This window comes from Geotrypetes seraphini, chromosome 8 (genome assembly GCF_902459505.1).
Source record: "Geotrypetes seraphini chromosome 8, aGeoSer1.1, whole genome shotgun sequence".
In the NCBI taxonomy this organism is placed as follows: Eukaryota; Metazoa; Chordata; class Amphibia; order Gymnophiona; family Dermophiidae; genus Geotrypetes; species Geotrypetes seraphini.
Window position 1 is genome coordinate 127468416 of NC_047091.1, and position 27966 is coordinate 127496381.

The 27966-nt window shown below is 44.8% G+C and overlaps 1 protein-coding gene across 1 annotated transcript in view; it reads right to left on the reverse strand.

Annotated features, from left to right (window-relative positions):
- Window positions 1–27966, reverse strand: part of CIT (citron rho-interacting serine/threonine kinase) — a 702016-nt gene that overhangs the window by 609790 nt on the left and 64260 nt on the right. Inside the window, 1 exon segment of the mRNA XM_033956569.1 lies at window positions 2335–2526. Within this exon segment, the coding sequence (XP_033812460.1) occupies window positions 2335–2526 (192 nt within the window).

Here is a 27966-nt window from a genome sequence, read left to right on the forward strand (position 1 = left end):
CAAGGCCACCACCATGACCACCATACTCTTGGTGAATGTCCCATGGAGCCATGGCCAGACCAAAAGGAAGTGCACAAAACTGATAGTGCCATCCCAAGATCAGAAAGCGAAGGAACCGCTGTGGGAGTCGCGAATCAGAACATGCAAGTAGGCCTACCATCAGATTGAAAGAAGTAGAAATTCCCCCAGCTGAACCACCAGAATGACAGATCTCAGGGTCTCCATGTGAAAAGGTGGAACTCACAGAGCCCTGTTGACCCCCTTCAGATCCAAGAGGGCCAAAAACTCCCCTCTTTCTTGGGCACCATGAAGTAAATTAAATACCCGGTTGGTGCCACACTACTGCGGAGGCATGGACACTACCGCTTTGAGATCTAGCAATATTTTAAGCATCTGGTGAAAGGCCCACTTCTTCCATGCCGCCTGACAAGGAGAAGCGAGAAAGTGATCTGGCAAAGGATCAGGAAAACTCCAGAGCATAACCATCCCGAATCACTTCCAGGATCCACTGATCCATTGTGATCTCAGCCAACCCCTGGTAAAAGGATCGCAACCGAGCATCCACCAGTACCAAGGGAGGCACCAGCAAGGTGTCATTGGGCGGGACGGGCGGTGGGGGAACCGGCGGAGGGCCCCCCGAAAGGACTGCATGCGCAGAAACAGTCCTGGGGAGACCCAGAAGCAGGAAATAGAAGCAGCCCTTTGACCAGGGCAATGCCACCCCACGCAGATGGGCGGGCACAGTCTTCAGGAAGACAGGGCACCTTAGAATCTGTTAGTGTCTGAACCAACTTGTCCAAATCTTCACCATAAAAGAAAAGACCCCCGAAAGGAAAATTTCACCAGCTTAGACTTAGATGCTGCATCCACCGACCAAGCCCAGAGCCACAAGGTAATACGAGTGGCCATTACCAAGAGCCATGGACTTGGCCAATGCCCGTAACAAGTCCTACATGGCATCAGAGAGATAAGAAGCACCTATCTCAATTTTGGCTACTTCCTGTACCACCAACTCACAGTCAAGAACACGCTCAGCCCACCAAAAACAAGCCCAAGCTACTAGACCGCTACACATCAACTGCCTGGACTGCAAGAACAGTGACATCAAAATTCTACTTAAGTAGGAACTCTAACCTATGTTCCTCAGAGTCCCTCAAGGCTGAGCCGCCCTCAATGGGCACTGTATGCAGCTTCGCGATGGCCAAGGACCACCATGTCCACCACCGGTGACTTCAAGGTATCCCTATCCCCTTCTGGTGCTTTCCACTTTGCAAGCACAATATCCCGAATATCCTGATAAGAACATAAGAATTGCCACTGCTGGGTCAGACCAATGGTCCATCATGCCCAGCAGTTCGCTCATGCAGCGGCCCTCTGGTCAAAGACCAGCACTCTAACCGAGACTAGCCCTAACCGTGCACGTTTCTTGTTCAGCAGGAACTTGTCTAACTTTGTCTTGAATCCCTGGATGGTGTTTTCCCCTATAACTGCCTCCGGAAGAGCGTTCCAGCTTTCTATCACTCTCTGAGTAAAGAAGAACTTCCTTACGTTTGTATGGAATCTATCCCCTTTCAACTTTAGAGAGTGCCCTCTCGTTCTCCCTCCTTGGAGAGGGTGAACAACCTGTCCTGTGCCCTCTCGTTCTCCCTCCTTGGAGAGGGTGAACAACCTGTCCTGTGCCCTCTCGTTCTCCCTCCTTAGAGAGGGTGAACAACCTGTCCTTATCTACTGTCTATCCCCTTCAGTACCTTGAATGATTCGATCATGTCCCCTCTCAGTACCTTGAATGTTTCGATCATGACCCCTCTCAATCTCCTCTGATGCTGAGCAGATACCGCAAAGCAGAGGGTCCACCACATGCGGGGGGGCTTCTTCGTGTCTTCCTCAATATGCAATGCCCCAAGCTCAGCCTGGCACCAGATGGGGACAAGAAGGCCACTAAACAACTTCCAACAAGCCTACACTAACCCAGGGAAGACTACTACAGGTTACCACATCTGCTTGGCGACTGAGAACAGAGTGAATATATTAGGGGGAAGCACAGCTACTTGTATTACAGTCAAAAGGTTTTGTCTGTCTCCACCTGCTGGTCATGGTGAGCTATTACCCATCAGTTTAACTGGGCCAGTCTGGAGCGTTGCTAAAGGATGTATGCATTAAAATACAATTATGAGGATTATAGCCATGTGTTTTTAACGTGTAATCCCTAAAATTGCTAGGTGTTTCCACAGTGTTGGCCACTAGTGTATAAAATATATATGGTCCTTATAACAGCCTTCATTTATAAATTTCAGCCTGTATATTGTAAAAAGTTCAGCACAATATCATTCTTACCCCTTGTGGACTCTTGGCTACTTTCTGTAGTTTGTGCTGGCATTCCGTAGCTTTCCGTTTGAATTCTTCGGTGACTAATCGTGATTCTTTCAACTCTGATTCATAGAGATCACTGCGTTTGCAGGCAACAGCAAGGTCCTCCTCTAACTGATGCATCATTAGTTTCATCTCCTCTACCTGTGCCTGAAATTCCTATAGTGTGTGTTGTTCAGGAAATGTGAAAAGAGGAGGCAAAAGGAACATTTTATGAAAGACAAACAAGAGAAAGTGGAGAAAAGTGCACAAAAGAGCAAAAAAAGAGCAAAACAATCAGAATAATACTTCAAATTTATCAGTGCTACTAAAGGAACAAATTAATACCAAGATGAATGCCTATTTATATGAGCAGCAGTGCTAACTGTCAAGGCTTCATTCCTAGCTAAGAACAAAAGAAATGTCATGCTGAGAACTGACCATTGTCTGAGCATCCTCTCTCAGACAATGGCCAATTTTGGTCAATTAAAATTGCCCATTAGATCTTAATAGGATGATGCTCTACTGCTCACTCCATACCTACACAAGCAGGCATAAAGAAGAAATACTCCTCCCTGACAATAAAATGAATATCACGATTCTGACATTTTTCACTTAGAAATCTAGGGCAACACTGAACAACTAGTTGATGATGCAATGTGTATGTGATAAAGCTCTTAGACTTTAGAGATAGGTTACTATGGTATTTTGTGTGTCTAAGCGCTTTGAAAATGAGCCCCATAGTCTCAAAAGCTTTCTACAAATGACTAGTGAGAAAATTACATTACAGTTTAAGTAATAACAAACTTGTAACAGTAGTCCAGACTAGAGGGTTGTATGGGAACGGAGCTGATGGGAATCCTCCTGGGTTCCCCCTGGGTCCATTGGGATTCCACAGGGATATCCTTAAGGTCATGTGGATCCTGTGGTGATGGAGGCATCTCAAGAGGGTCTGAGTGTGTTACCTCAGCAGCCTCCTTCTTCCTGCCCTCCAGCCGCACCTGGCTCTCTACAAAGTTGCGTGCAGCACTCCCAGCATGCCACCTGCTGCTGACCCACAAGCCTTCCCTCCAATGTCAGAGCTAACGTCAGAGGGAAGACTTCCAGGTCAGTCATGTCCAGAATGCAGGAACTGCAACCCTGCAAAGAAGCAAGTGTGGCTGGAGGCAGGAAAAAGGAGGCCCACCTGAATGGCTTTGGACACAGAAGGGAGGGAGCGAGCACATTGGGATAAGAAAGGGAGAGAGGAAATGAATGTGGAACAAAGGAGGGAGAGGGGAAGAAGCACGTTGGGACATGGGAGAAGCACAAACTTGGAATAATGGCTAGAAGGAAGGAAGGAAGGAGGGGGCACAAACTTGGACACAGAAGGGAGGGAGCACATTTGGACACAGAAGAAAGGGAGGGGATATGAACTTGAGACACAGAAGGGAGGAAGGGAGGGGGCATGAACATGGGACACAGAAGGGAGGGAGGAATGGGGTACAAACTTGTGACAAAGGATGGAGGGAGGGAGGAAAAGAGATGCTGAGGTGGAGGAGGGAATAGTAAGGGAGAATTGTTGGGCAAGAGTGTGTGAATGAGAAGGAAAGAGAAGGTGCACATGGGGAAAGGAAGAAAGAGGAGAATTGTTGGGCATAGAGAGGGAGAGGAGTGAGGAAGAGAAAGATAAAAGGGAGAAATGCTGGATATGGTAGTGGAGAAGGAACAGTGGGACAGGTTGAAAGGGATGCAAGAGGGAGGAATGTTGGACATGATGGTGGAGGGAAAGGAGGGAGAGATGTGGCATAGTGCTGGAGAGGGGTGATTAAAGGAGTAATGCTGGGCATGGGGCTGTGGGCAGGGGCAAAAGATGCTGCACATGGTCCACGGGATGAGAGAGGGAAAAATATTGGATTTGGCAGTAAAGAGGGTGGGAGACATGCACCCTAGATCCCTCCCTCCTTCTCTCTCTTTACCCACTCCCTTTGCAGCAAGGGAGGGAATTTAATTTAATTTAATTTAATTGTTATATACCGCTAATAACCGTGAGGTTTCTAAGCGGTTTACAGAAATGATGCATTAAAAGATACAATAAATAAAATAAATAAGATAGGTACTTGGAAATTCCCTAACTGTCCCAAAGGCTCACAATCTAACTAAAGTACCTGAAGAAACAATTTATGAAAAGTAAAGATAAAAATATAAAGACAGAGGTAGAGATAGAGATAGAAATTAATATTCCAACAAGATGGCGGCCAGTTAGGTCTAAATGTGTTTAGAGTAAGAAATGGGCTATGGCGAAATGTATTAAAGAATTTCCTCTTTTCTGCACACTTACCACGTGTTAAGTATTTAAAAAATATTTGACAGAGAGGGCATGTCATGGGCAGAGAGTGGGCATGAAAGAGTTAACCAGCTAGTGTATTCCGTTACCACATGCTAACAGGTTAATGCAGAGTTGATGCAGAGCTCTTAGCACCTCTTAGACAGGAGGCAGTAAGGGCCCTGATTCTATAAATGGCGTTTAACTCCTATGACAACTGTGGCGCACCGGCAATGGTGATACAGTGAGAGAGAGAGGGAGACATGTTGCACATGGGGGTGGAAGAGAATGGGGAGAGAAAAAAAGAGAGAATGATTATGATAGATGGAGTGAGGATGCTATACAATGGGAGAGAAGGAAGAAAAATGCTGGACCATGGTAAGAAGAACCAATGAACAGCAACCGCTTGAAGAATTTACAGAAGACAGGAGGAGAGCAGAACAAAGAGAAACTGGAACCCAATTTGATGGAAAAATAAATCTCCCAGACAACAAAGGTAGAAAAAAAAGGAATTTTTATTATTTGTTTTTAGTAATTATATATACCACTTATAGCCTAAGTGTTGTTTACATTTAGGTACTCAAGCATTTTTTTAATCTGCCCGGTGGGTTCACACTATCTAATGTGCCTGGGGTAATGGGGAATAGCACAGTTTACCGTAAAAGGTGTTATTCAGGGACAGCAGGCAGCTATTCTCAACATGTGGGTGATGTCATCCACGGAGCCCGGATGCGGATAGCTTCACAAACAGACTTTCTTGAAGAACTTTAGAAAGTTCACAACTGCCGCACCAAGCATGAGCGAGTGAATTCCCGCCCAACGCAGGGCGCGTGTCTCCTCAGTTCAGATAGCTAGCAGAGAAGCCAACCAGGGGAGGTGGGTGGGTTGTGAGAATAGTTGCCTGGGTTGTGAGAATAGTTGCCTGCTGTCCCTGGATAACACCTGTTACGGTAAGTAACTGTGCTTTATCCCAGGACAAACAGGCAGCCTATTCTCAACATGTGGGTGACCTCCAAGCTAACCAGAATGGGATGGAGGGACTGTTGGCAATTCAGGAGAATAAATTTTGTAACACTGCCTGGCCAAATTGGCCATCCCATCTGGAAAAGCATCCAGAAAATAATGAGAGGTGAAGGTATGAACCGAGGACCAAGTGGCAGCTTTACAGATTTCCTCAATAGGAGTAGATCTAAGGAAATCTACTGATGCCGCCATGGCTCTGACTTTATGGGCTGTGACTCAACTCTGTAGATGCAGTCCAGCCTGAGCATAGCAGAAAGAGATGCAAGCAGCTAACCAGTTGGAGATGGTGAACTTTAAAATCAGATGTCCCAACGTTTAGATCAAAGGAGACAAAAAGTTGAGGAGCAGCATCTGTGTGGCTTATTTCTTTGCAAGTTGAAAGCTAAAGCACGCTTACAGTCCAGAGTATGAAGAGCTGTTTCTCCAGGATGAGAATGAGGCTTTGGAAAAAAACACTGGAAGTTCAATGGATTGATTGAGATGAAATTCTGAAACCACTTTAGGTGAGAATTTAGGATGAGTACGGAGGAATGATGGAATACTATGAAAGGTGGGTCTGCAACTAAAGCTCGTAGTTCGCTGACCCTGCGAGCAGACGTGAGAGCAATGAGAAAAATCACTTTCCAAGTGAGATATTTGATGATGAGCCAAAGGCAATGGTTCAAAAGGAGGCTTCATCAATTGAGCAAGAACAACATTGAGATCCCAAACCACTGGAGGAGGTTTGAGAGATGGTTTGAAATTGAAAAGACCTTTCATAAATCTAGAAACCACAGGATGAGCAGAAAGGGGATTCCCTTCGATAGGCTGATGGAAAGCAGTAATTGCACTGAGATGGACTCGAATGGATGTGGATTTGAGGCCTGATTGAGACAAATGGTACAGGTAATCCAAAACTGAAGACAAGGAGATAGATTGAGGCTCTTTGTGATGAATGGTGTACCAAGCAGAAAAACTAGTCCATTTCTGATTGTACCATTGTCTAGTGGTAGGCTTCCTAGAAGCCTCTAAAAAGTCCTGTACAGATTGAGAAAACTGTGGAGTGGCAGTTAGGTTGAGAGTTATCAAGCTGTAAGGTGTAGAGACTGCAGGTTGGGATGAAGTAGAGACCCCTGACTCTGTGTAAGCAGAGAGGGAAAAACTGGTAGAAATAGTGGCTCCCTGCTCCTGAGTTGAAGGAGGAGGGAGAACCTGGGCTGGGCCACCGAGGAGCTATCAGAATCATGGTGGCATGTTCCTGTTTGAGCTTGACAAGTGTCTTGAGTATGAGAGGGAATGGAGGGAACGCATAGAGAAACCGATTCGTCCATTCCAGGAGAAAAGTATCTGCCTCCAGTCGGTGAGGGGAGTATATCCTGGAGAACTGAGGCAGTTTGTTGTTATGGGAAAAAGCGAAGAGATCTATCTGAGGAGTTCCCCACTGAGAAAAAATGTGATGAAGAGGCGAGGAATTGAGTGTCCGTTCGTAAGGTTGTAGAAGACGACTCAATTTGTCCACCAGACAGTTTTTTCTCTTCTTGAATGTAGACAGCTTTCAGGAAAGTGTTGTGAAAGATTGCCCAATTCCAAACCTTCAGAGCTTCCTGGCAAAGAGGGAGAGATCCTGTTCCTCCCTGCGTGTTGACATAGTACATGACGACTTGATTGTCTGTCTGAATGAGGACTACTTGATCATTGAGAAGATGCTGAAAAGCTTTGAGAGCATTGAAGATCACTCTGAGTTCCAACAGATTGATGTGACACTGACAATCCGTGCTGAACAAACTGCCTTGAGTATGGAGACCATCAAGATGAGCCCCCCAAGTTTAGGTCGAAGAATCTGTCATGAGGACCTTCTGATGAGGAGGGGTTTTGAAACAGTAAACCTCTGGAGAGATTGGAAGAGAGCATCCACAGGTGGAGAGACTGTCTCAATGAATAAGTCACTCTGATGTGTCGAGAGAGTGGGTTGAAAGCCTGAGCCCACCGAGATGCCAGGGTTCCACCAAGGGATTCTGAGTTGAAGTCTAGCAAAAGGAGTCACGTGAACGGTAGAAGTCATGTGACCTAGAAAAACCATCATGTTTCTTGCTGAAATCGAAGAGAGGAAAGACACTTTCTGACAGAGCTGATGAGCATCCTGACGTTGACGAGGGAGGAATGCTCTGAGTTGTACAGTGTTCAAGACAGCTCTGATGAATTGTAGAGTTTGAGAGGGCTATAGCTGGGATTTGGAAAGTTGATTTCGAACCCCAAACTTTGGAGGAACCAAATAGTCCATTGGGTCGCTACAATAACCCCTTGAGATGTTGAATCTTTGATGAGCCAGTCGTCCAGGTACAGAAACACCTGTAGACCATGGTACCACAGAACTGCTGCTACTACAACTAGGCACTTGGTGAACACTCTTGGAGATGATGTCAGGCCAAAGGGTAGCACTCTGTATTGGAAATGCAGATTTCCCACCTGAAATCTGGGGCACTGTCAAGAGGCTGGATGAATGGAAATGTGAGTGTAAGCCTCTTTGAGATCTAGAGAACATAACCAATCAATCTGATCTAGAAGGGGATATAAGGATGCCAGAGACAACATTCAGAATTTTTCTTAAACTAAAAATTTCTTGAGCGCTCTGAGATCCAAGATAGGACGCAGATCGCCCTTTTTTTCGGAATTAGGAAGTAACGGGAGTAAAAACCCCTTCTCTGCTGTTCCAAGGGAACTTCCTCGATGGCACGGAGACGAAGCAGAGCTTGAGCTTCCTGAAGAAGGGTGGTCTGCGATGAATTGGAAGGATACTCTATTGGAGGAAGATCTGGTAGCATCTGGAGGAAACAAAGAGAGCATCCTTCCTGCAGGATAGACAGCACCCAGAGGTCTGATGTAATGATCTCCCAGCAATCGTAAAATGGTGGAGACAACCTCCAATGGAAGGGGAGAGGACATAGGCAGAACGATGGAGGTTATGCTCTGTATCAGATGGTCAAAAAGGTTGAGCGGTCTTAGGGGCAGCAGGTGTCTGAGGTTTTTGCTGCTGCTGTTGTGGTTGTTTCTTAGGAGGCGCTCGTGTATAAGGAGCTGCACTCTGAAGACAACGACTCTAGTAAGATGGAAGAGGCCTGAAGCCTTTAGAGGTAGAAGGTTTAGGCCTTAGGTCGAATGATGGAAGCAAACGATTTCTCATGTTCAGACAATCGTTTAGTAGCTGCCTCGATGGAGTCATCAAACAATTCATTGCCCTGACAAGGGATGTTGGCCAGACGATCTTGAAGATTTGGGTCCATGTCTACAGTGCGGAGCCAGGCAAGCCGGCGCATTGCCACTGAGAAGGCAGTGACCCTCGAGGAAAGTTCAAATGCATCATAGGAAGATTGAAGGAGATGCATGCGGAGTTGAGTCAGAGTGATAATCGCATGCTGAAAACCCTGGAAGATAGTGTTGAGGAATATATTTGAAAAATTCAGGCAGGATGTAATGTAATGTAATTTATTTCTTATATACCGCTAATTGTAATTCAAAACTCTAGTTGACATAAGAGAATTTTGATACAAACGATGACCAAACTTGTCCATGGTCCTGCCCTCTCTTCCAGGAGGGACAGTGGCATAAACTTTGGCAGGATTGGTCCTTTTCAGAGAAAACTCCACGAGAAGGGACTGATGGATAACTGAGATTTCTCGAAGCCCTTGCAGTGGACCATCCTGTAACGAGATTCCAGCTTTCCTGGCACAGTAGGAATGGAATAAGGTGTTTCAAGAGTCTGCCCTGAAAGTTTGAGAAAGAAGTCTATTGATGGGCAATTTAAGAGACTCCACAGGAGGACAAGGCATGCCCATTTCCTCTAAATACTCCATAGAGTATTTGGAATCAGAGTTCAAAGTAATATTCAGGTCCTTACTCATTTGATGTAGGAATGAAAAAAAAGATATCTGCTCCGAGGAAGGTTGACCTTGAGGGGAAGGTGACCTTGAGGAGCCTCGCAAGGCAGAGAATGAAGGTGAAACTTCTCTGGAATACTGATACCTGAGGTCTGAATATGCAGGTATAGATGAATCACTGAGAGAATGGAGAGATTCTCTTGCAGAAGAAGAAGCATAGGTATAAGGCTCTGGAGGTGGTGTCCTCGACTTCAGAGATGGAGGCCTCGAAGAGTCTCAAGGCCTGGAGAAATGAAGCCTCTCTCAAGAAGAGGACCTGTGCCTCAATGGATGCCTCAACTGATGTGGAGAACTGTGCCTCGAACCAGGCAGGTCCCACTGAGAGGAACGTCGAGGAGTCTTCGCCCTATGCCTCGGAAACGGCAACGCCTTATGCGAGGAAGGATGGCTGGAGGCTGGAGATCGAGACACCAAAAAGGACTGAGCCCTTGTGTCGAGGTATCTCGAGGCATTGACAAGGACTCAGCTCCTTGAGTAGCGTGCTTATACTCCAGACGAGACACTCACAAAGACTCGCCTCCTTGCAGAGAGTGTGTAGAATCCTGTTGAATCACTCCCAAGGACTCGACTCTTTGTGATACTGGAAAGTGTTCAGACTGGACTGCAGGAAGCAGAGTCGAGAAAGGATTATGTTTGGCAAGCATATTACCAAACTGCTGATCCATAATGGTTTGGGATCATAGCCTCCAAATGTGACACCAAGACTTGAGGATCTGGTACATTTGGTGTGGCTATAGTCTCCGAGGAAGAGGAGGAAGAACGAATCTTCAACTTTGAGACATGCTTCTTGGGCAGCTTGATAACCACTGCTGGTACCTGACCTGAAGGAGGCAGCGGGAAAGCGGCTCCTCAGGAGAAGACTTAGCAGATTTACCCAAGGACAAGGACCCTCCAAACGAGGAGGGTTTGATTAAGGTCAAGGCCGAGGTTGAGGAAAAAGACAGAACCCTTGTGAGAAGCTTGACCGGATTCGAGGTTGAGGTCAAGACCGGGGGGGGGGGGGGGGGAGTGGATCCATACCCCCAAAGAGTTTCTCCACCTGAACTCGTTGACGTTTGATGGCTCGAGGTTGAAGGGTAGCACAGCGGACACACGACTCTGGACGATGGTCAGGTCCCAAACACTGAACCTATGTGGGTCAGTGAGGGAAATTGCACGCTGGCAACGGCTACACTTCTTGAAGCCTGTGACCAGCTGGGACATAAACGAAAAAATAGCCTCAGCAAGATCGAAGCCCACAGGCTGAGGTCGCGAGGCAGGCCCCGCCGTGACACAAAGGAAAAATAAAATTAAGTTTTTTGTTTTATAATGAAAAAACGCACAAAATAAAATAAAGCGACCCTGTAAAAAATTAAACACGAGCCGCGGTGAGAGAATAATAATAATAATAACTTTATTCTTTTATACAGTCATAAGCAAAAGTTCTCGGCGGTTTACACTAAAAAGAGCTGGACAATCAGCAAAATACAGTAATATAGTAAAAAATTAAAATATTTGTAAAATAGAATTTCAATAATAAACTCACTAAGTAATAAACTTATCAAACAAAATGGTCTTAATTAATTTCAGAAAACTGCAATAGGATAACATAGCTTGCTAAATATATTTACCTAACCAAGATTGTTGTCTACCAGCTTGAAATGCTGTCTCGTCGAAATGAGGCGGGCCCGCCCCTTCCCGCCGAAGCCTAAGGCCTGATTGGCTCAGGCTCTAGAAGCCTGGACCAATCAGGCCTTAGGCATAGCGGGTCCGCCCATCCCCATTAAGTCTAATCAGGCATTAAATTAAGTGGGTTGGGCGGACCCGCTATGCCTAAGGCCTGATTGGTCCAGGCTTCTAGAGCCTGGGCCAATCAGGCCTTAGGCTTTGGCGGGATGGGCCGGGAAGGGGCAGGCCCGCCTCATTTCGACGAGGCAGGCCTGCCGGCTGAACGGGCAAGAACCGTCTGGCCTTAAGAAAAGGTTAGTTTGGTGGGGTGGAGGTTTGGGGGTTGTTAGCGCTGGGGGGGGAGGGTGCGTCTTCGGGTAGGAGGGATTGGGCACCCTCCTGCCAGCGATCGATATTGTCGGGGGGGGGGGCATCTTCTGGCAGGAGGGTTTGGGCACCCTCCTGCCAGCGATCGATATTGTCAGGGGAGGGTGCGTCTTCGGGCAGGAGGGATTGGGCAACCCTCCTGCCAGCGATCGGAGAGGCCGCGGCCCGCTATACTTATAGCGGCAGAGAGATCCCTTGCCGCAATAAGTATAGCGGCCGCGTCTACTTACAATGTAGACCAGCATTTTGCTGGCCTACATTTTAGCGTTTCTCCTCTACTAGGGAGACGCGTAGGGCCGCCTAGGTTCGCCTAAGGCCCGCTTAAGGCCCTTAGACGAGCTTTGGCATCTTGCAGGTCTCCCTAGGCTCCCGGAGGCGCCTTCAGGCCTGCCTGGGGAGCATTTTTTTAAAAAAAACGTGTATCCCGATTGGCTGATTAGACAGCTGTAGGACGCCTACAGCTGCCTAAAATCGGGACGCACTTTGGAGAATCAGGCCCTAATAGTCTTGGTCCACTTCTGTCTGAGAAGGAGGCCTGCATATCATACCAATGTAAATACATTGTCCAACTGCTCTTTCTATATTAAACTACAGTGCCTCTTCCTTACCCTTTAAGTCCAGCAATTTTATTGCTTTAATATCATCTTTAACATATAATGGCGCTCTTTTTTTCCTACACTGTCTTTCCTTAAGAGTATTGCCTCTTGTTTTCCTCTTGGCCCAACAGAAACTCTAGAAAGAGATCTGGCAGAAGATGGGAGAACTCCAAGGCATAATTCTGCCAAACTACTATAACCTGGATTCACCTACACAAAAAGGCTCTCAATCTCACACCTATCTGAACTGGAGGCTGGACTCTGAGAGCTTCATTGGGAGCTATGACTAAGCTGCTAGGTAACAAAACCAGAGTCTCGGCCTCCATGGCAGCTGCCATGAAAGGACTGTATTCTCTGAACCAAATCTACTACACAGACTTACCACATCCACTATTTACTAGAGACTGAAACATAGAAACATGATGGCAGATAAAGGTCAAATGGACCATCTATTCAACCCATCCGCTGTAACCATTATCTCTTCCTCTCTCTAAGAGGTCCCACGTGCCTATCCCATGCCTTCTTGAATTCAGACACAGTCTCTGTCTCCACTACTTCCTCCAGGAGATTGCTCCACGCATCTACCACCCTTTCTGTATTTTTCTCTTGGTTGGAACATGATTATATTCATTGGGTCCAGTCCTCCTGGCTGGCAGGCTATACAGTTATTATTTATCTATGTATTACTGTGTGAGATGCTTGATTACAACCACTGCCAATCTTACTATTCCAATATGATGGATTGAGCTGTTTTATTACACAAATATATATACTGCAGAATTGTAGCTTAATATACCCTCTTATGTTTTCCTGCTACAGCATATACCACTTATCTGCTACTTATTTTTTTTCCCTATGCTATAGCTATGTTATTTGCCTTTTGGTAGATTGCTTTGTGACTGGACTTTCGTCCCCTTCCTCCTTTTCTTTTATTTTTTTAATCTCATATTCTACTTATACTATCTGTTCTCCCTAGGAGGTATCTCCCTTATGCTGTGGGTTTTCTTGGCACTCAGCCTTTGGTTACCTGCGCAAGTTTGCAAGTCCTGTTATTAACATTACTGTTTCATTATGCTATTCTGGTAGTCACTGGAGTGCGTTCCTTTGGCTTTTTGGGTTTTGCTTTGTTTTGGGGTTTTGGATTTTTTGGGTTTGGGGTTTGTTTGGTTTTTTTTCCCTTTCTCCACTTATGTGCATTGCTTATATATGACTAGAGATCTTCTTTTCTAGCCTACCTTCTATACCTCTTTTGTAATCCGCCTTGAACCACAAGGTTTTGCCGGAAGAGAAGTCTCTACTGTAATGTAATATAATCTTGCTTCTGCTAGTCTTACTGCTTGATATCACTGTACTAAAATTATATGCTAGCACAGATATGTTCTTGAAACTCTCATGTCTCTTTTCTAAGACTGTGTCTAGGAATATTCCTTACACATTTCTTCTTCGTCATTCCTGTACTGTTTATTTGCTTTTAATGTCTTTAATGTGCTAATTTGCACATTCTATCATAACAACTCTGTCTCACCATACTGCTTTTCCAACTTATGGAGTGTGGTTTCTACTCACACTCGTTGTCTATATATTATGCTTTTGATTGTATATAATGCTTGATGTTGCCAAGTTAAATTTATATGCTGGCACAGACCCGTTACTGATGTATGCATTCTACTTTTCCCTGATAGTTCCTATGGTCATTACTTTTCTGTGGTCCTGTTATTCCACTTTTATGCAGTCTAGAAAATTGTTACTGTGTTACGATATGTTATGCTGAATATTCACTATTGATGTTCTTAACTCGTTCCTCTTTTCTAACGCTGTGGGGAGACTGGCTTTTGCTGGCTGGTTTTCCTTTTCTCCTCTCTAACCCATAATGTGTTTTTTTGTGGGATGTTTTCCCTGCATGGGGAGTGGTAGCATGACTGCAGCTCTATTTTGCTATTCCTGCACAGAGTTGACACCGCAGGAAAATACCCTAGAGCCATTGAGATTACTGCTATGGATAATTCTTGTCATTATTGGCACATTTTTCAATGACATTTAACATAATATCACTGAATGTCAAGGGCCATAAGAACATAAGAAGTTGCCTCCGCTGAGGCAGACCAGAGGTCCATCCTGCCCAGCGGTCCGCTCCCGCGGCGGCCCATCAGGCCTTATTGCCTGAACAGTGTCCCTGACTAATTTTGTAACTGCCTCTAATCCTCTAACTATTACCTACCTCTACTCCTATCTGTACTCCTATCTGAAGCTTTCCTCCATCCTGCTCACCCTCCACTTCTTTGTTCCAAGTTCCTCCTGCCCCCGCCAAATTTGTATCTCATTGTACTGCATTGTATTTCATTGGATTCTATTAGCTGCTAAACTGTACTCCTTCCGAGGTCAGTACATATGGTTCAGCCGCCAAATTTGTGTCTCATTGTATTTCATTGTATTTCTTGGAATCTGTTAGACGCTGAACTAAAGGAACATAGTCTCAGATAGTAATCCATTCTCATTGCTGGGATTCGGGTTTAACGCTCACCCCCTCTTGTGTTGTCCGCTAACCGCTCAGTTCCACTCCCAATAAACGTTAAAAAAAAAAAAAAAAACCTGAAACCTTTCCACACCCTCCTCCTGCATACTGCTTCTACCTGTCTCTGTGCTGTCGCTAAGTCTCTCCCCACTTAGCATTTTGTTCCACACACGATCCAAACAAGCTCTGCCTCTCAGCTTAAAAGGCTTCCCAAGTTCCATCATGAAGCCTCCCTTCTGGCTCCTTTTTCTCTTTCTCTGCTCTTCTCTCAAGATCTCCCTCTGCCTGATACCCCCCTCCCCCAACATACCAGACTCCCCAAATGTCACTATTACCTGCCCCGGCCTCAAAATTCCCACGCTGATGCGCACCAGAAGTCACTCTTACAAACAAAAACACCGCAAAGCCAACCTCGCCTCTTTAAAGCCTGTGCCCCCCGCTAACCTTCCCAACCACGCCCCTGACTCTCTAACCCCCAGTCCCGTTACTTTACTGCAACGCCAGATCCGTATGCAACAAAACCCAAATTGTGAAAGACCTTCTCGCGGACTCTGATCCTGGATTCTTCTGCATCACAGAGTCCTGGATCACCAAAGACGATCTCTATACACAAAACGAGCTATGCCCTCAGGGCTACCAAGGCCTCTTTTCTCCTAGACTAAACCGAAAAGGAGGCGGCCTGGCACTCCTCTACAAATCTTTCTTTGATGTTCAGCTCCTCGAAAAAGGCAGCCATCATTCACTAGAATACATGTTAGCCTCAGTCAATGATGAGCTCCATCTTCACCCACTGGGTATCTTATTATTATATCGCCCACCCCCTGGAGCAATTCCTCCGAGCTTGTTTACAAGACCATATCTAACGCGTTCCTCAAGTTCCAAAGACTACTGATCATCGGAGATATTAACCTCCACCTCGATGACACCACCTGCAAGGATGCATCTGATTTCAATAATTTCCTCACATCCCTTGGCTTCTCCCCCCCTGTCCCCTCTCCAACCCATGATAGAGGCCACACACTAGACCTCATCAGCTTCCTCGATCTCACGGATTACAAAACTTCGACCGATGACACCCGTTGGGACCACGTTCCCTGGTCCGACCACTTCTTAGGAACCTTCTGCCTCCCCATCTTCATGTCACACCTTGGAAACCTCACCCCATACCTCTAAGTCCATTACTTTCCGCAAGAAAATTTCAAGTGATCAGTTCTGGTCCAAATTCCTCAACAATCTCTCATCCAAGCCTAAGCCTTCAGATTCTGTAACCAACTGGCACAATTGGATTACTCTCTCAAAATCCACCTACCACTCTCTTGCCCCGCTTTCCACCAAAACCGTCACCTACTCCCGTAAGGCCCCCTGGTACCTCCCACACCACATGGGTACTAAAACAAAAATGTCGATCCCTGGAACGCATCTGGAAAAAATCTAAATCCCCCACAGACAAACAAATCTGGAGAGTCAACATTAAACTTTACAACAACACTCTCAAAAGTGCTAGGAAAAACTTCTATGGTGACAAGATCTCCAGATCAAACAACCAGAACAGCATGCTGTTCAATATCTGGCGCTCCCTAATCCCCAACAGCAACCCTTCCACACTCCCCTCCTCCCCATCAGCCGACCTACTAGCAAACTTCTTCAATGGAAAGGTCACCACCTTAAGAAGCTCTTTCCCTCCCGTAGTCTCCTACAATTCTCTAGTGTTCGCCACCCCCATTCCTACTCCAAATGTCATCACCCCTGTCCCAGTCAATAGATCCTGGACTGCCTTTGAGCAAGTATCCGAATCGCAGGTCCTCAAGCTCTGCCAGAAATTGAAATCCTGCAACTGCACCTTGGATCCATTTCCATCCTATCTATTTGAGAAAATACCCGCACAGGCCATCTCATCTCTCACCAAACTCATAAATTCTGCCCTATTATCGGGCCTCTTCTCACCTGAAATGGGACACATTGCATTGATCCCCCTACTGAAGAAAGCTGACCTAGATCCCTCCATCCCATCCAATTACCGCCCTATAGCGAACATTCCGCTCCTAACCAAACTGCTTGAGTCCATTGTCTCCTCCCAACTCTCAGCCTACCTGGAAAGATTCTCTACCCTCCTACCCTATCAATACGGCTTCAGACCCAACTTCAGTACTGAAACCCTCCTGATTTCCCTAATCTCGAAGATCCAACAACTTCATTCTCACAAAAAATTTGCCGTTCTCCTTCAATTCGACCCTCTCTGCAGCCTTCGACGTTGTCCATCATGACATTCTAATCTTCTTACTCTCCGAGATAGGCATTAGCTCCACAGTCCTTGACTGGTTCTCAAACTTCTTACGCTCTCGCTCTTACAACGTTACCAAGAATGGTACCTCATCCTCCCCGTGGAAACCGACATGTGGAGTCCCACAAGGCTCCCCCCTATCTCCTATCCTCTTCAACATTTATATGTCCTCCCTGAACCTCCTCCACCTTTCCCCCCTAGAAACACTCTACACTTACGCAGACGATATCCTGGTCCTCCTCGAGACCGACGCAAACCTCACCAATCTCGCAGCAAACATCTCTTCATGCATAACCAACCTTCAATCCTGGGCCCTCGCTGTACAAATGAAACTGAATGAATCCAAAACCAAACTACTTTGGCTTGGCCCTAAACTTGATCATCTACCCACTTCCATCCCCACTGCCCACAGGCTCCTCTCTACAACTGGAGTTCTCTAGCAAAGTCCTGGGCATCACCATAGATTCCTCGCTATCCTTCAACGACCACCTCAATTCCCTGATAAAAAATGCTTTTTACAGCCTTCACATGCTGAGGAAAGTGAGGTCCTGCTTCCACCAAAACACTTTGCCGTGCTCGTACAGTCCTCATCCTCTCCAGATTGGATTATTGCAATTCCATTTACCTTAGCTTAACAAAGAAAAGCCTCCACAGACTCCAACTAATCCAGAAACACAGCGGCCAAACTTATCTTCTCAAAAAGTAAATTTGACCATGTCTCTCCGCTCCTGTCCAAGCTCACTGGTTTCCTGTCATCTCCAGGGTCCACTTTAAATGTGCCTGCTTAACCTTCAAGATCCTCAACGGCATCCTTCCACCTCTTATTCCTCTATCCTGGAATTCCTCAAATCCATTCTTCACTAGATCCACGCAAAAACTAAAATTATCCCTCCCCTCCTTAAAAGGTATCTCCCTCGTTGGTAAACTCGGTTCCTCCCTCCACTTCAGAATCGCTCAGTTATGGAATAGTTCCCTTCCCCTCTCCGCAACTTGAGCCCCCTTCTACCATTCCGTAAGCTTCTGAAGACCTGGCTCTTCTCCAAAACGTAACCTCATCCCCTCCCTAGTATTATCACACCTAACCTCTCTTCTTACCTACTTCTATAAATCTATTGGAGTTCCGTTCCTTCCCTAACCATGTAAACCGTTGTCGAGCTCCACCTGTGGAGATGTTGCGGTATATAAACCCAAGATTTAGTTTAGTTTAGTTTAGTTTAGTACCCCTCAATCCCTTTGTCCTCCAGGTACCTGTCCAGACCCTGTTTGAAGCTCTGTAGCGTGCTTCTGCTTATCACATCCTCTGGTAGCGCGTTCCATGTATCCACCACCCTCTGAGTGAAAAAGAACTTCCTGGCGTTTGTTCTAAACCTTTCCCCTTTCAATTTCTCTGAGTGCCCCCTTGTACTTGTGGTTCCCTGTAATTTGAAAAATCTGTCTGTCTACTCTTTCTATGCCCTTCATGATCTTGAAGGTTTCTATCATGTCTCCTCTAAGTCTCCGCTTTTCCAGGGAGAAAAGCCCCAGCTTCTTCAGTCTGCCTTAATAATGTTATTAAAAGGAAGAAAATTTTGTCCTACCTAAGCTCCTCACAACCCGGACATTATACTACTACAGGAAACCCATCTAAGTTCTACAGAGGCTAATAAAATACGGCTTCCATGGGCCCACTCGCCTTACTTTTCTCCTGCGTCAGGGAAAAGAAATGGGGTCCTTACCCTAGTCAGAAATAGATCAGATGTCACTGTCCTGTCATCTTCTCATGATGCTAGTGGTAGATGGGTCCAGGTTAACTTGAGTGTTAATAAATGTCCTATATCTGTTACTAATCTTTATGCTCCAACATTGGATTGTCCCGAGTTTTTTGAGGAGATTGCAAATCAAGTTGTGAATTCCAAATCTACTTATCATATAATTGCTGGTGATTTTAATCTAATTCTAAACCCGGGCCTTGATAGGATCTCTACAGCAATATATAGACCAACAAAAGCCAGTGCTGCTTTGCTAGACATAATGATGCAGCTTGAGTTAGCCGATGCTTGGAGAACGCTTCACACCGAATGATAAGGAATACTCTTTCTACTCCCCACCACATGGATCCTATTCAAGGATTGATATGTTTCTCATAAGCAGCTCACTACTTCAGTCCCTTACTGACTCCTCTATTAAAGAAATTTCCATATCGGACCATGCTGTTATCACGCTTACCCTGGACAACTTAGTACCCCCTATGCCATCCAAATCATGGAGATTTAACTCGTCACTGCTTTCAGAAGATGGATTTAAGGAGCATGTGGAAAAAGCTATCACTGAATTTTTTCTTTTTAATATTCCTGAAGATACAAGTTGGGTGTCAGCTCAATGGTTAAAAAGAACACTACAGCAGAACTTCGAAAATTTGAATCTATGATCAAAATAAAAGAATTAGTGCACCAGATATCAACAACCCTCTTCTTATGGGGGAGTTGCAGAGATGCAGATTTCAATACAACTCCTTACTGAGGAAAACTGCTGCTCATTCTGTATTTCTACAAGCTGCCCACTATTATGCGGACAATAACAAGTCGGGTCATCTATTGGCCTCATACTTAAAGCATAAAAGTGAACGTAAATCCATCTCCTGCCTGACCCGGGTGGATGGCACAGATATTTCCACTACAACTGAGATATTACAAGAATTTAAAAACTTTTATGAAGTCTTGTACACAACTGAATCGCATCATAACGATGATCCACATGTATTTCTTGAACAAGTCTCTTTGCCCCTTTTGCCTGATATGGATCATCATAAATTGACATCCCCTATGTCGGCTGCTGAAATCATTGACACCATCAACGAGATGGCAACAAATAAAGCACCAGGACCAGATGGCATTACAGTCGAATTTTACCAAGCTTTTAAGATGACATTGGCCCCAATTTTGCTACAGTTTTTTGAACACCTAGCATCGCAGGGGAAAGCAGATGGGACTTTTACTGAGGCGACTATAATTGTGATTCCCAAACAGGGCAAAGATCCTAAACTTGTTAGTAATTATAGAACACTCTCAATAATAAACGTCGATGCTAAAATTTATGCTAAACTACTAGCTTCCAGAATACAGAAAGTTTTACCTTTGCTGATTACTGAGGACCAAACGGGTTTTATGTATGGTCGCCACTCCTCCAACAACACGCGTACCCTTTCCAATATTATATCTATATGTCAGTCGAAGTCCCACAAACTAGCCTTATTAACCCCTAGATGCTGAAAAGGCTTTCGACAGAGTGGAATGGCCCTTTTTGTTCACCACATTTACTAAATTTGGCTTCCCCTTACAATTTATTCAAATGATTAAAGTTTTATACTATGCCCCCTCTACTAAGATTTGCATCAATGGACGCTTTTCTGCTTCTTTTAGATCTTCAAGAGGAAGATGACAGGGATGCCCGCTTTCGCCACTTTTATTCAACTTGGCTCTAGAGCCGCTGTTGACTGCTATCCGTACAAATGACTCCATTAAGGGATTTGGCTCTGAAACCATGGAAGTTAAACTATCCGCATATGCTGATGACATAAAACTTTACGTAACTTCTGATTCAATTCCATCTGTCCTCAACGTGATAAACAACTATGCCTTGGTCTCTGGATACAAATTGAATACATCAAAATCTGAGATTCTGCCATTGAACTGTGCTCAAGACAAGCATGAATTGGATTCACATGGTTTTCTTTGGAATCCAACCAAGATTAAATATCTAGGTATCTATGTGGGCCCCACTCTGGAGGATATGGAGCAGTACAACACAGACTATATTCTAAATACCATCAAAGACTCCATTCGGAAATGGTCACCTCTCAAGTGGGGCCGACTGGATACCATTAAAATGATGCTACTTCCTAAAATAAATTATATACTGAGCATGGTTCCATTCTTGTTCAAACAACGTACATACCATAACATTGAAAGTTCCTTGAGTGCATTTTTTATGGCAAAATAAACAACCTAGAATTGCGCTACATAAATTGAAGTAACCCAAAGAGATGGGGGGAGTAAATTTTCCTGACTTTTTGCACTACCACCAAGCTTTCATCATGCGACATGGATCATTGTGGTTGGATTCTGATTCCAATCCTAATTCTCCCATCTGGTTACAACTGGAAAAATGTCTGTATGATCCAACTCGCCTAGCCTACACTCTATCTATCCCTCTACGGACTAAGGATAAACAACAACCCATTTTCTATTCCATTCACGAAGTGCTTAAAGCCTACGACAACTTTTGAAATTTGAAATTAAATGGTTTGAAATTAAATGGCATGAATCTTGTCGTATTTTGCTGTGGCATAACAATCATATCAAGATACAGGACAGATCACTTGATTGGAAGTTGTGGCAGAATTGTGGCATTTGGACTCTTCAAGATTTAATAAAGAATTTCCAATGGATGTCCTTTGAGGACCTTCACACTCGTTACCACTTGCCCCCTCATCCACAATACCGTTGGATACAGCTGAGACACTGCTTGACCGCTCTTTATCCGGATGTGAGGAAATTGGGAACTACTCAGACATTGATCTCTCAAACATCATTAATTAATAACAATAAAAAAGGAGTCGCCTCGAGATGGTATATCCTATTGAGAAAGTCTTCGACTTATTCCCTGTCAAAGGTGATGAATGCATGGCATGGAAACTTGGGACTAGCATTAGAGGATGAAACTTGGCAGGCAGACTGGAAAAATTTGTTTAAATCCTCTCGATCTGCCAGCATTCTTCAATCTATGTTCTTTCTGTTGCATAGAACTCACTGGACCCCAATTAAGGTAGCAAAAATCTCAACTGGTCTTTCTCCCATGTGTTGGTCTTGTAATTTGCAGCAGGGCACATTAACACATATAAGAACATAAGAATTTGCCTCCGCTGGGTCAGACCAGAGGTCCATCGTGCCCAGCAGTCCGCACCCGCAGCGGCCCATCAGGTCCATGACCTGTCATGTTATCTTGATTTAGCCCTATAGCCCCCTTGTTTTTATCTATACTCTTTCCATACTCTTATCTACCCTTATCTGTATCCCTCAATCCCCCTATCCTTCAGGAATCCATCCAATCCCTCTTTGAATCCCATAGCGTACTCTGCCCGACCACTTCCTCCGGGAGCACGTTCCATGTGTCCACAACCCTCTGTGTGAAGAAGAACCTCCTGGCATTTGTTCTAAACTTTTCCCCTTCCAGTTTCTCCGAGTGCCCTCTTGTGCCTGTGATTCCCGTAGTTTGAAGAATCTATCCTTGTCTACCTTCTCCATGCCCCTTCATGATCTTGAAAGTTTCTATCATGTCCCCCCTAAGCCTCTTCTTTTCCAGGGAGAAGAGCCCCAGCTTGTCCAGCCTGTCAGCGTATGAACAGTCCTCCATACCATTTATCATTTTCGTAGCTCTTCTCTGGACCTTCTCAAGCACCGCCATGTCTTTCCTGAGGTACGGCAACCAATTTTGGACGCAGTACTCTAGATGCGGGCGCACCATTGCACGATACAGTGGCATGATGACTTCCTTCGTCCTGGTTGTAATTCCCTTCTTAATGATGCCCAGCATTCTGTTAGCTTTCTTCGAGGCCGCTGCACATTGCGCTGATGATTTCATGGTTGTATCCACTAGCACTCCCAAGTCTTTTTCAAGATTACTCTCCCCCAGCAATGTTCCCCCCATTTTGTAGCTGTACCTCGGGTTCCTTTTCCCTATATGCATGACCTTACATTTTTCTATGTTAAAGCACATTTGCCATTTGTTTGCCCACTCTTCCAGTTTGCTTAGGTCCCTTTGCAGGTCTTCGCACTCCTTTGTGTTCCTAACTCTACTACAGAGTTTGGTGTCATCAGCAAATTTTATAACTTCACACCTCGTCCCCGTTTCCAAGTCGTTGATAAATATCGAACAGCAGTGGTCCCAGCACCGACCCCTGCAGAACACCGCTTATGACCCTCTGCCAGTCGGAGTATTGGCCCTTCACTCCAACCCTTTGTTTTCTGTCGGCCAACCAGTGCCTGATCCATCTGTGTACATCCCCTCCCACCCCGTGGTTCGACAATTTCTTAAGTAGCCGCTCATGGGGGACCTTATCAAAGGCCTTTTGGAAGTCGAGATAAATGATATCTATGGATTCCCCTTTGTCCATCTGGCTGTTTATTCCCTTCAAAGAAGTGCAGTAGGTTTGTTTGGCACAATCTTCCCTTGCAGAAGCCATGTTGGCTCGGTTTCAGCTGTCCATTTCTTTCTATGTGTTCACAGATGCTATCCTTTATTAATGCTTCCATCATCTTGCCCGGAATCCCGGAATTCCAATAACCTTAGTAGGTTATTGGAATAAAGTCTGGGAAACTATTTATAAAATCTTAAACATGTCAGAACCTCTAAGTTTGCGCATTATTGTACTAGGTCATCATGGTCTCCCGCATGCACTGCCTGATCACAATGCACGACTGCTCAATATATTGATATTTCTAGCCCTTAAATACATATTACATTGCTGAAAAGACATGTCTAAGGTGAATTGCAACACATGGTGGAATACGCTATGCCTTATCGTAAAATATGAAAGTGTTATAGCCGAAAAACAAAAGGCCATGAGTTCCTATACTAAAATATGGAGTCAGGTTAACTCCTATTGCAACACAAGCTGACGACATTCAGTTCATGTGCTGAAACATGGATATCATCATCTAAACCTGGCTCTTACTTTATGGCTCACTCCCAGTGTTCCTATAGGTGTATGGCTCCGGTGTCTCTTTGTGCTCTGTGTTTTTGGATTTTACATGTACGTTTGGCTGCATGTTGTGCTGCTACTTTCCTCCTTATAGATAGGCATAGGTCTGCCTGCTGTATTACATTATGTAGATAATATTTTGTGAATCTTTGCATTGGTGCAGCATGCATGTTTCTTGCCTTGTTAACATTTATTGTACTTCATTTACTAAACTCAATAATTTTTTTTTTTTTTAACTAACTGAGGTATCACCAGAGTCTAATACAGGGACATCAATACCCGATTCTTAAAGGTATTCTAAGAAATCTGTGGTTCTCAGTCTCCAGCTCTTGGCTGGAGTGCGTAACCTAGTTGTACAGGTCTAGAGGGATGATATAGAAAAATGTATCAAAATATTGCTTTAAATTTGCAACCAGTTAATTTCATGAAGTTCCTCATATAAGGTAAGTAACAGGAAACAGTTAAGTTATTCCACCCCACTTAAGAATTTAAAAGTCTTATATCCCTCTGATATTTCTTCTGCAAGCTGCATGCTGTGCTATAGGTTGGACTATGGGCAGCAACATTGTTTTTAGTAACTGAACCGCAGATGTGGTTAACATTTCAGGTGTTCCCCTTACCCCCAACTCAGATACAGGTGCTTGAGAAAGGGTTGTCTTTTGTTCCCACGACCCCACTGCATCGTTTCACCTCTCATCGTGATGTGGCCCGCATTATTAGGAATTTACAAATTAAGTTATTCTTTTCTGACAAAGCTTGTAACCGGGATGATTCCTTGTTTCATGTTAAGTCCAGTTGGGTTCCCCCTGGCCCTCTCTATGCCCATATCAGAGTTTTTCGAGACCTTGTACTTAGAGATATTGACCAGCTTTATAACTCCCGGAGTAGTCGGAGATATTCTAACATGACCAGGGCCCAACATGAGGCTATCGATGCTTTGAGGCTTAATTCTGATCTTAATATCAAGCCAGCGGATAAGGGCGGAGCGGTGGTTGTACAATCTAAATTACAATACCAAACTCAAATCAGTACCCATATCTCTAATGCAGCTTGGTATAGGAAATTGGATGCCGATCCTTCTGCATCTTTACAACTAGAAATTGGTGAAGTAGTACAGTCTGCATTAGAGAGTAATTTTATCACCAAATCTGAAGCCAAGTTTCTCACCCAAACTCCCAGTCATACTCCTTATTTTTATACTGTCCCTAAAATACATAAAACGCTTGATAATCCCCCCGGGAGACCTATTGTGTCTCTCCGGGGTACCATCCTTGAACCTCTGTCTATAATGGTGGACTATTTTTTGAAGTCTCAAGTGACCAAGGCTAAGTCTTTCGTTTTAGACACCACCCATTTTTTTGAATCGGATTAAAACATTGCAAGTTCAACAGACTGACTTCTTAATAACTATGGACTTGGAGGCGCTTTATAGCAACATCCCTCAGACTGAGGCGATCCATATTGTGGAAACTAATTTGGATTCTCTTCCTATGGATAATCGTATTCCAAAATCTTTTTTGATGACATTATCTACTCTGGTTCTTAAAAGGAATTTTTTTGAAGTTCAGGGAGACCTTTACCTTCAGACCCACGGTGTTGCCATTGGCACTGCGATGGCGCCCAGTGTGGCAAATTTGTACGTCACCAACTTTGAAGAAAAGCTATTGTACCCCTCCTCATGGATGATGCATATTGCGGTTTGGCTACAATACATTGACGATGTATTTCTGATATGGACTGATTCTATAACTAAGTTTGGTGAATTTCTATCATGGTTAAATGCCCTTGATAATCACTTAAATTTTCTGCTACTATCAACCTAACCAGGGTCACCTACTTAGATACTGTGGTCATCAAAGCAGATAATCAGTTATTTACCACAGTGTTCAGAAAAGTTACTGACCGGAATACGTATTTGCACTACTCGAGTTGTCATCCCTCTCAGTTAAAACAATCACTTCCGGTTAGTCAATTTTTAAGGATACGTTGCATATGTACCACCACTGCTGAATTTAAAGTGCAAGCCAAATTACTAACCCAACGCTTCAAAGCCCTTGGTTACCCTGACTGGACAATCAAACGAGCCTATCTCAGGGCTCGGTATGCCAATCCTGATTTATTACTTACTCCAGTGCTGAGGTTACCCCCCTCAGCAACAAGTGTGTTATTTCTTTCTCCAATCAAGCTCATCAGGTAGCGGATGTCATCAAGAGACATTGGCATGTATTGGATTGTCACCCTATCTTCAAGGATTCTCCATGGATTGCATTTTCAAGACCTAAGAACTTGAGGAACCTTTTGACCTCATTCACTCCTCGATCTAACCTTCTAAGCAGTCATAAGGCATGTGGTCATTGCAGTATGTGTAGCAATACCTTGTCCATTACCTGCTGGTGTCATCCTCAGACCCACCGCAGTTATCAATTGAGACAGCATACCACATGTGAATCTTGCTGGGTCGTGTATGTCATCATTTGCCCCTGTGAGTTTATTTACTTGAGTCGCACCAGCAGGAAAATTAGGACAAGATTAGCTGAACACAAAAGCAGGATTCATACTGCCACAAGATCTGCTCCACTTGTGCCCCACTGCCTAGAGAAGGGTCATGACTTCTCTGATTTATCATGGTTTGTGTTGGAACAGCTACCGGATGATTTCAGAGGAGATAAGATGTCCCATCTCACTCTTCAAGAACAGTTCTGGATTTTCCATTTACAGTCGGTGCAGCCATATGGACTAAATGATAGCACACCATAGTATGACAGGTCCCGCCTCTCGCTTTTTTGATTGGCGGGTTCTTTGCGTGATGTCTCTGGTGTCGTCTTTTAGCGCGATCGTGCGCCCCCTCTGTTAGCTCGCCCTCCCTCAGCCGGCTTGATTTATCTTCAGTGATTTCGTTACAATCATGGGTTCCTGAAGAAGGGATTTTGTGCTCCCAAAACCAGGCTTGGTTGGACCTGGTATTCAGCGGTGCTTCATTGCGGATCGCCGCTGTTTTGACAACTTTACAAGAACATCTTAAGCTAAGTCGGTTTTTGATTCCTGTTGTGGGAGCTGGTTGGGGAGGTTCTCAGAGTGGCTCCTTAATTGACCTCACTTGAGATCACTGGTTGGTGATTTATTTTTCACTATTTTGATTTATTACACACAAGGAGGTACCCTATGATGGTGTGGGGGCAGGGGCTTGTTGGTCCCTGTCTCGTTATGTGAAGCGCTGTAGTATATCTCCCTTATCACACTGAGGGTACTCCACTTAAATTAAATTACACTCATATCATTCACGTTATTTAGCGTGGTGTTCACAGTTTTTTGGTCATTTAGTCGCCACTCTTAGAACCTTGTGATCTACGCTGCCTCTAGGTGGGTCTCTTTCTTAAGTTTTTCTGGCAGGTTCTTGGAGTGTTTGTATTTTGTTGTACAGGAATGTGACATTCAAAAGTTCTAAATAAATAACTTGATAAATGCCATAGGGAGCCTAACACATTTTCTCATTCCTTTTGGGACTGTTGGCTTATCCCAGTGGCCCGCAAACTTTCTTGAGCCTAGAAGTGTGCGGATATCGCCATGATGGCATCACGTGCATGAGTGACATCATCATGTTGATGTCTGCAAGATGTATGTCTGCGGGCCCTGAAATGCCAGTGGGAGGTGCCAGAAGGGAAGAGGGCCAGAGAGAAGTATAGGTGCTGGTGCCCACTGATTGCCTACAGGACATGCCTCTCGCCATGAGAGGCACATCCTGTAGGCAGTCAGTACCTCACCATGAGAGGCACGTCCTGTAGGCAGTCAGCTGACACCGGCGCCTCTCCTCCTCCCCAGTGTACTGTGGCACACCTGAAATCTCAGGAGGCACACCAGTGCTTTTGGTTCACAATAAAGCACTATTTACAGAGACATTTGGGATGTCTAGTAGAGAGCACAGTGGTGCAAATGGTGTTTGTTTTGCCCAGAGCATTGCAGGGCTGCTCAGAGAGGTTTGAATTTTTTGTCGTAAGGTGAGTCTCCTAGAAAGCAAATGTATTTTGCAATTTTGGACTTCTTCTGATCCACCATCTTTCTGGAAGTGGAGGAATCAACTTCATGCCTTGGTAACTTGGGAAGTACATATGGTGGAGGGACATCCAGGACGATGGAGGAAATTTTTGCTAGTTGGGAGGCTGGTTAGGAGGTATCTGTTATGTCTGGAAGAACATAAGAGCCCAGGTCTTCTGAACTT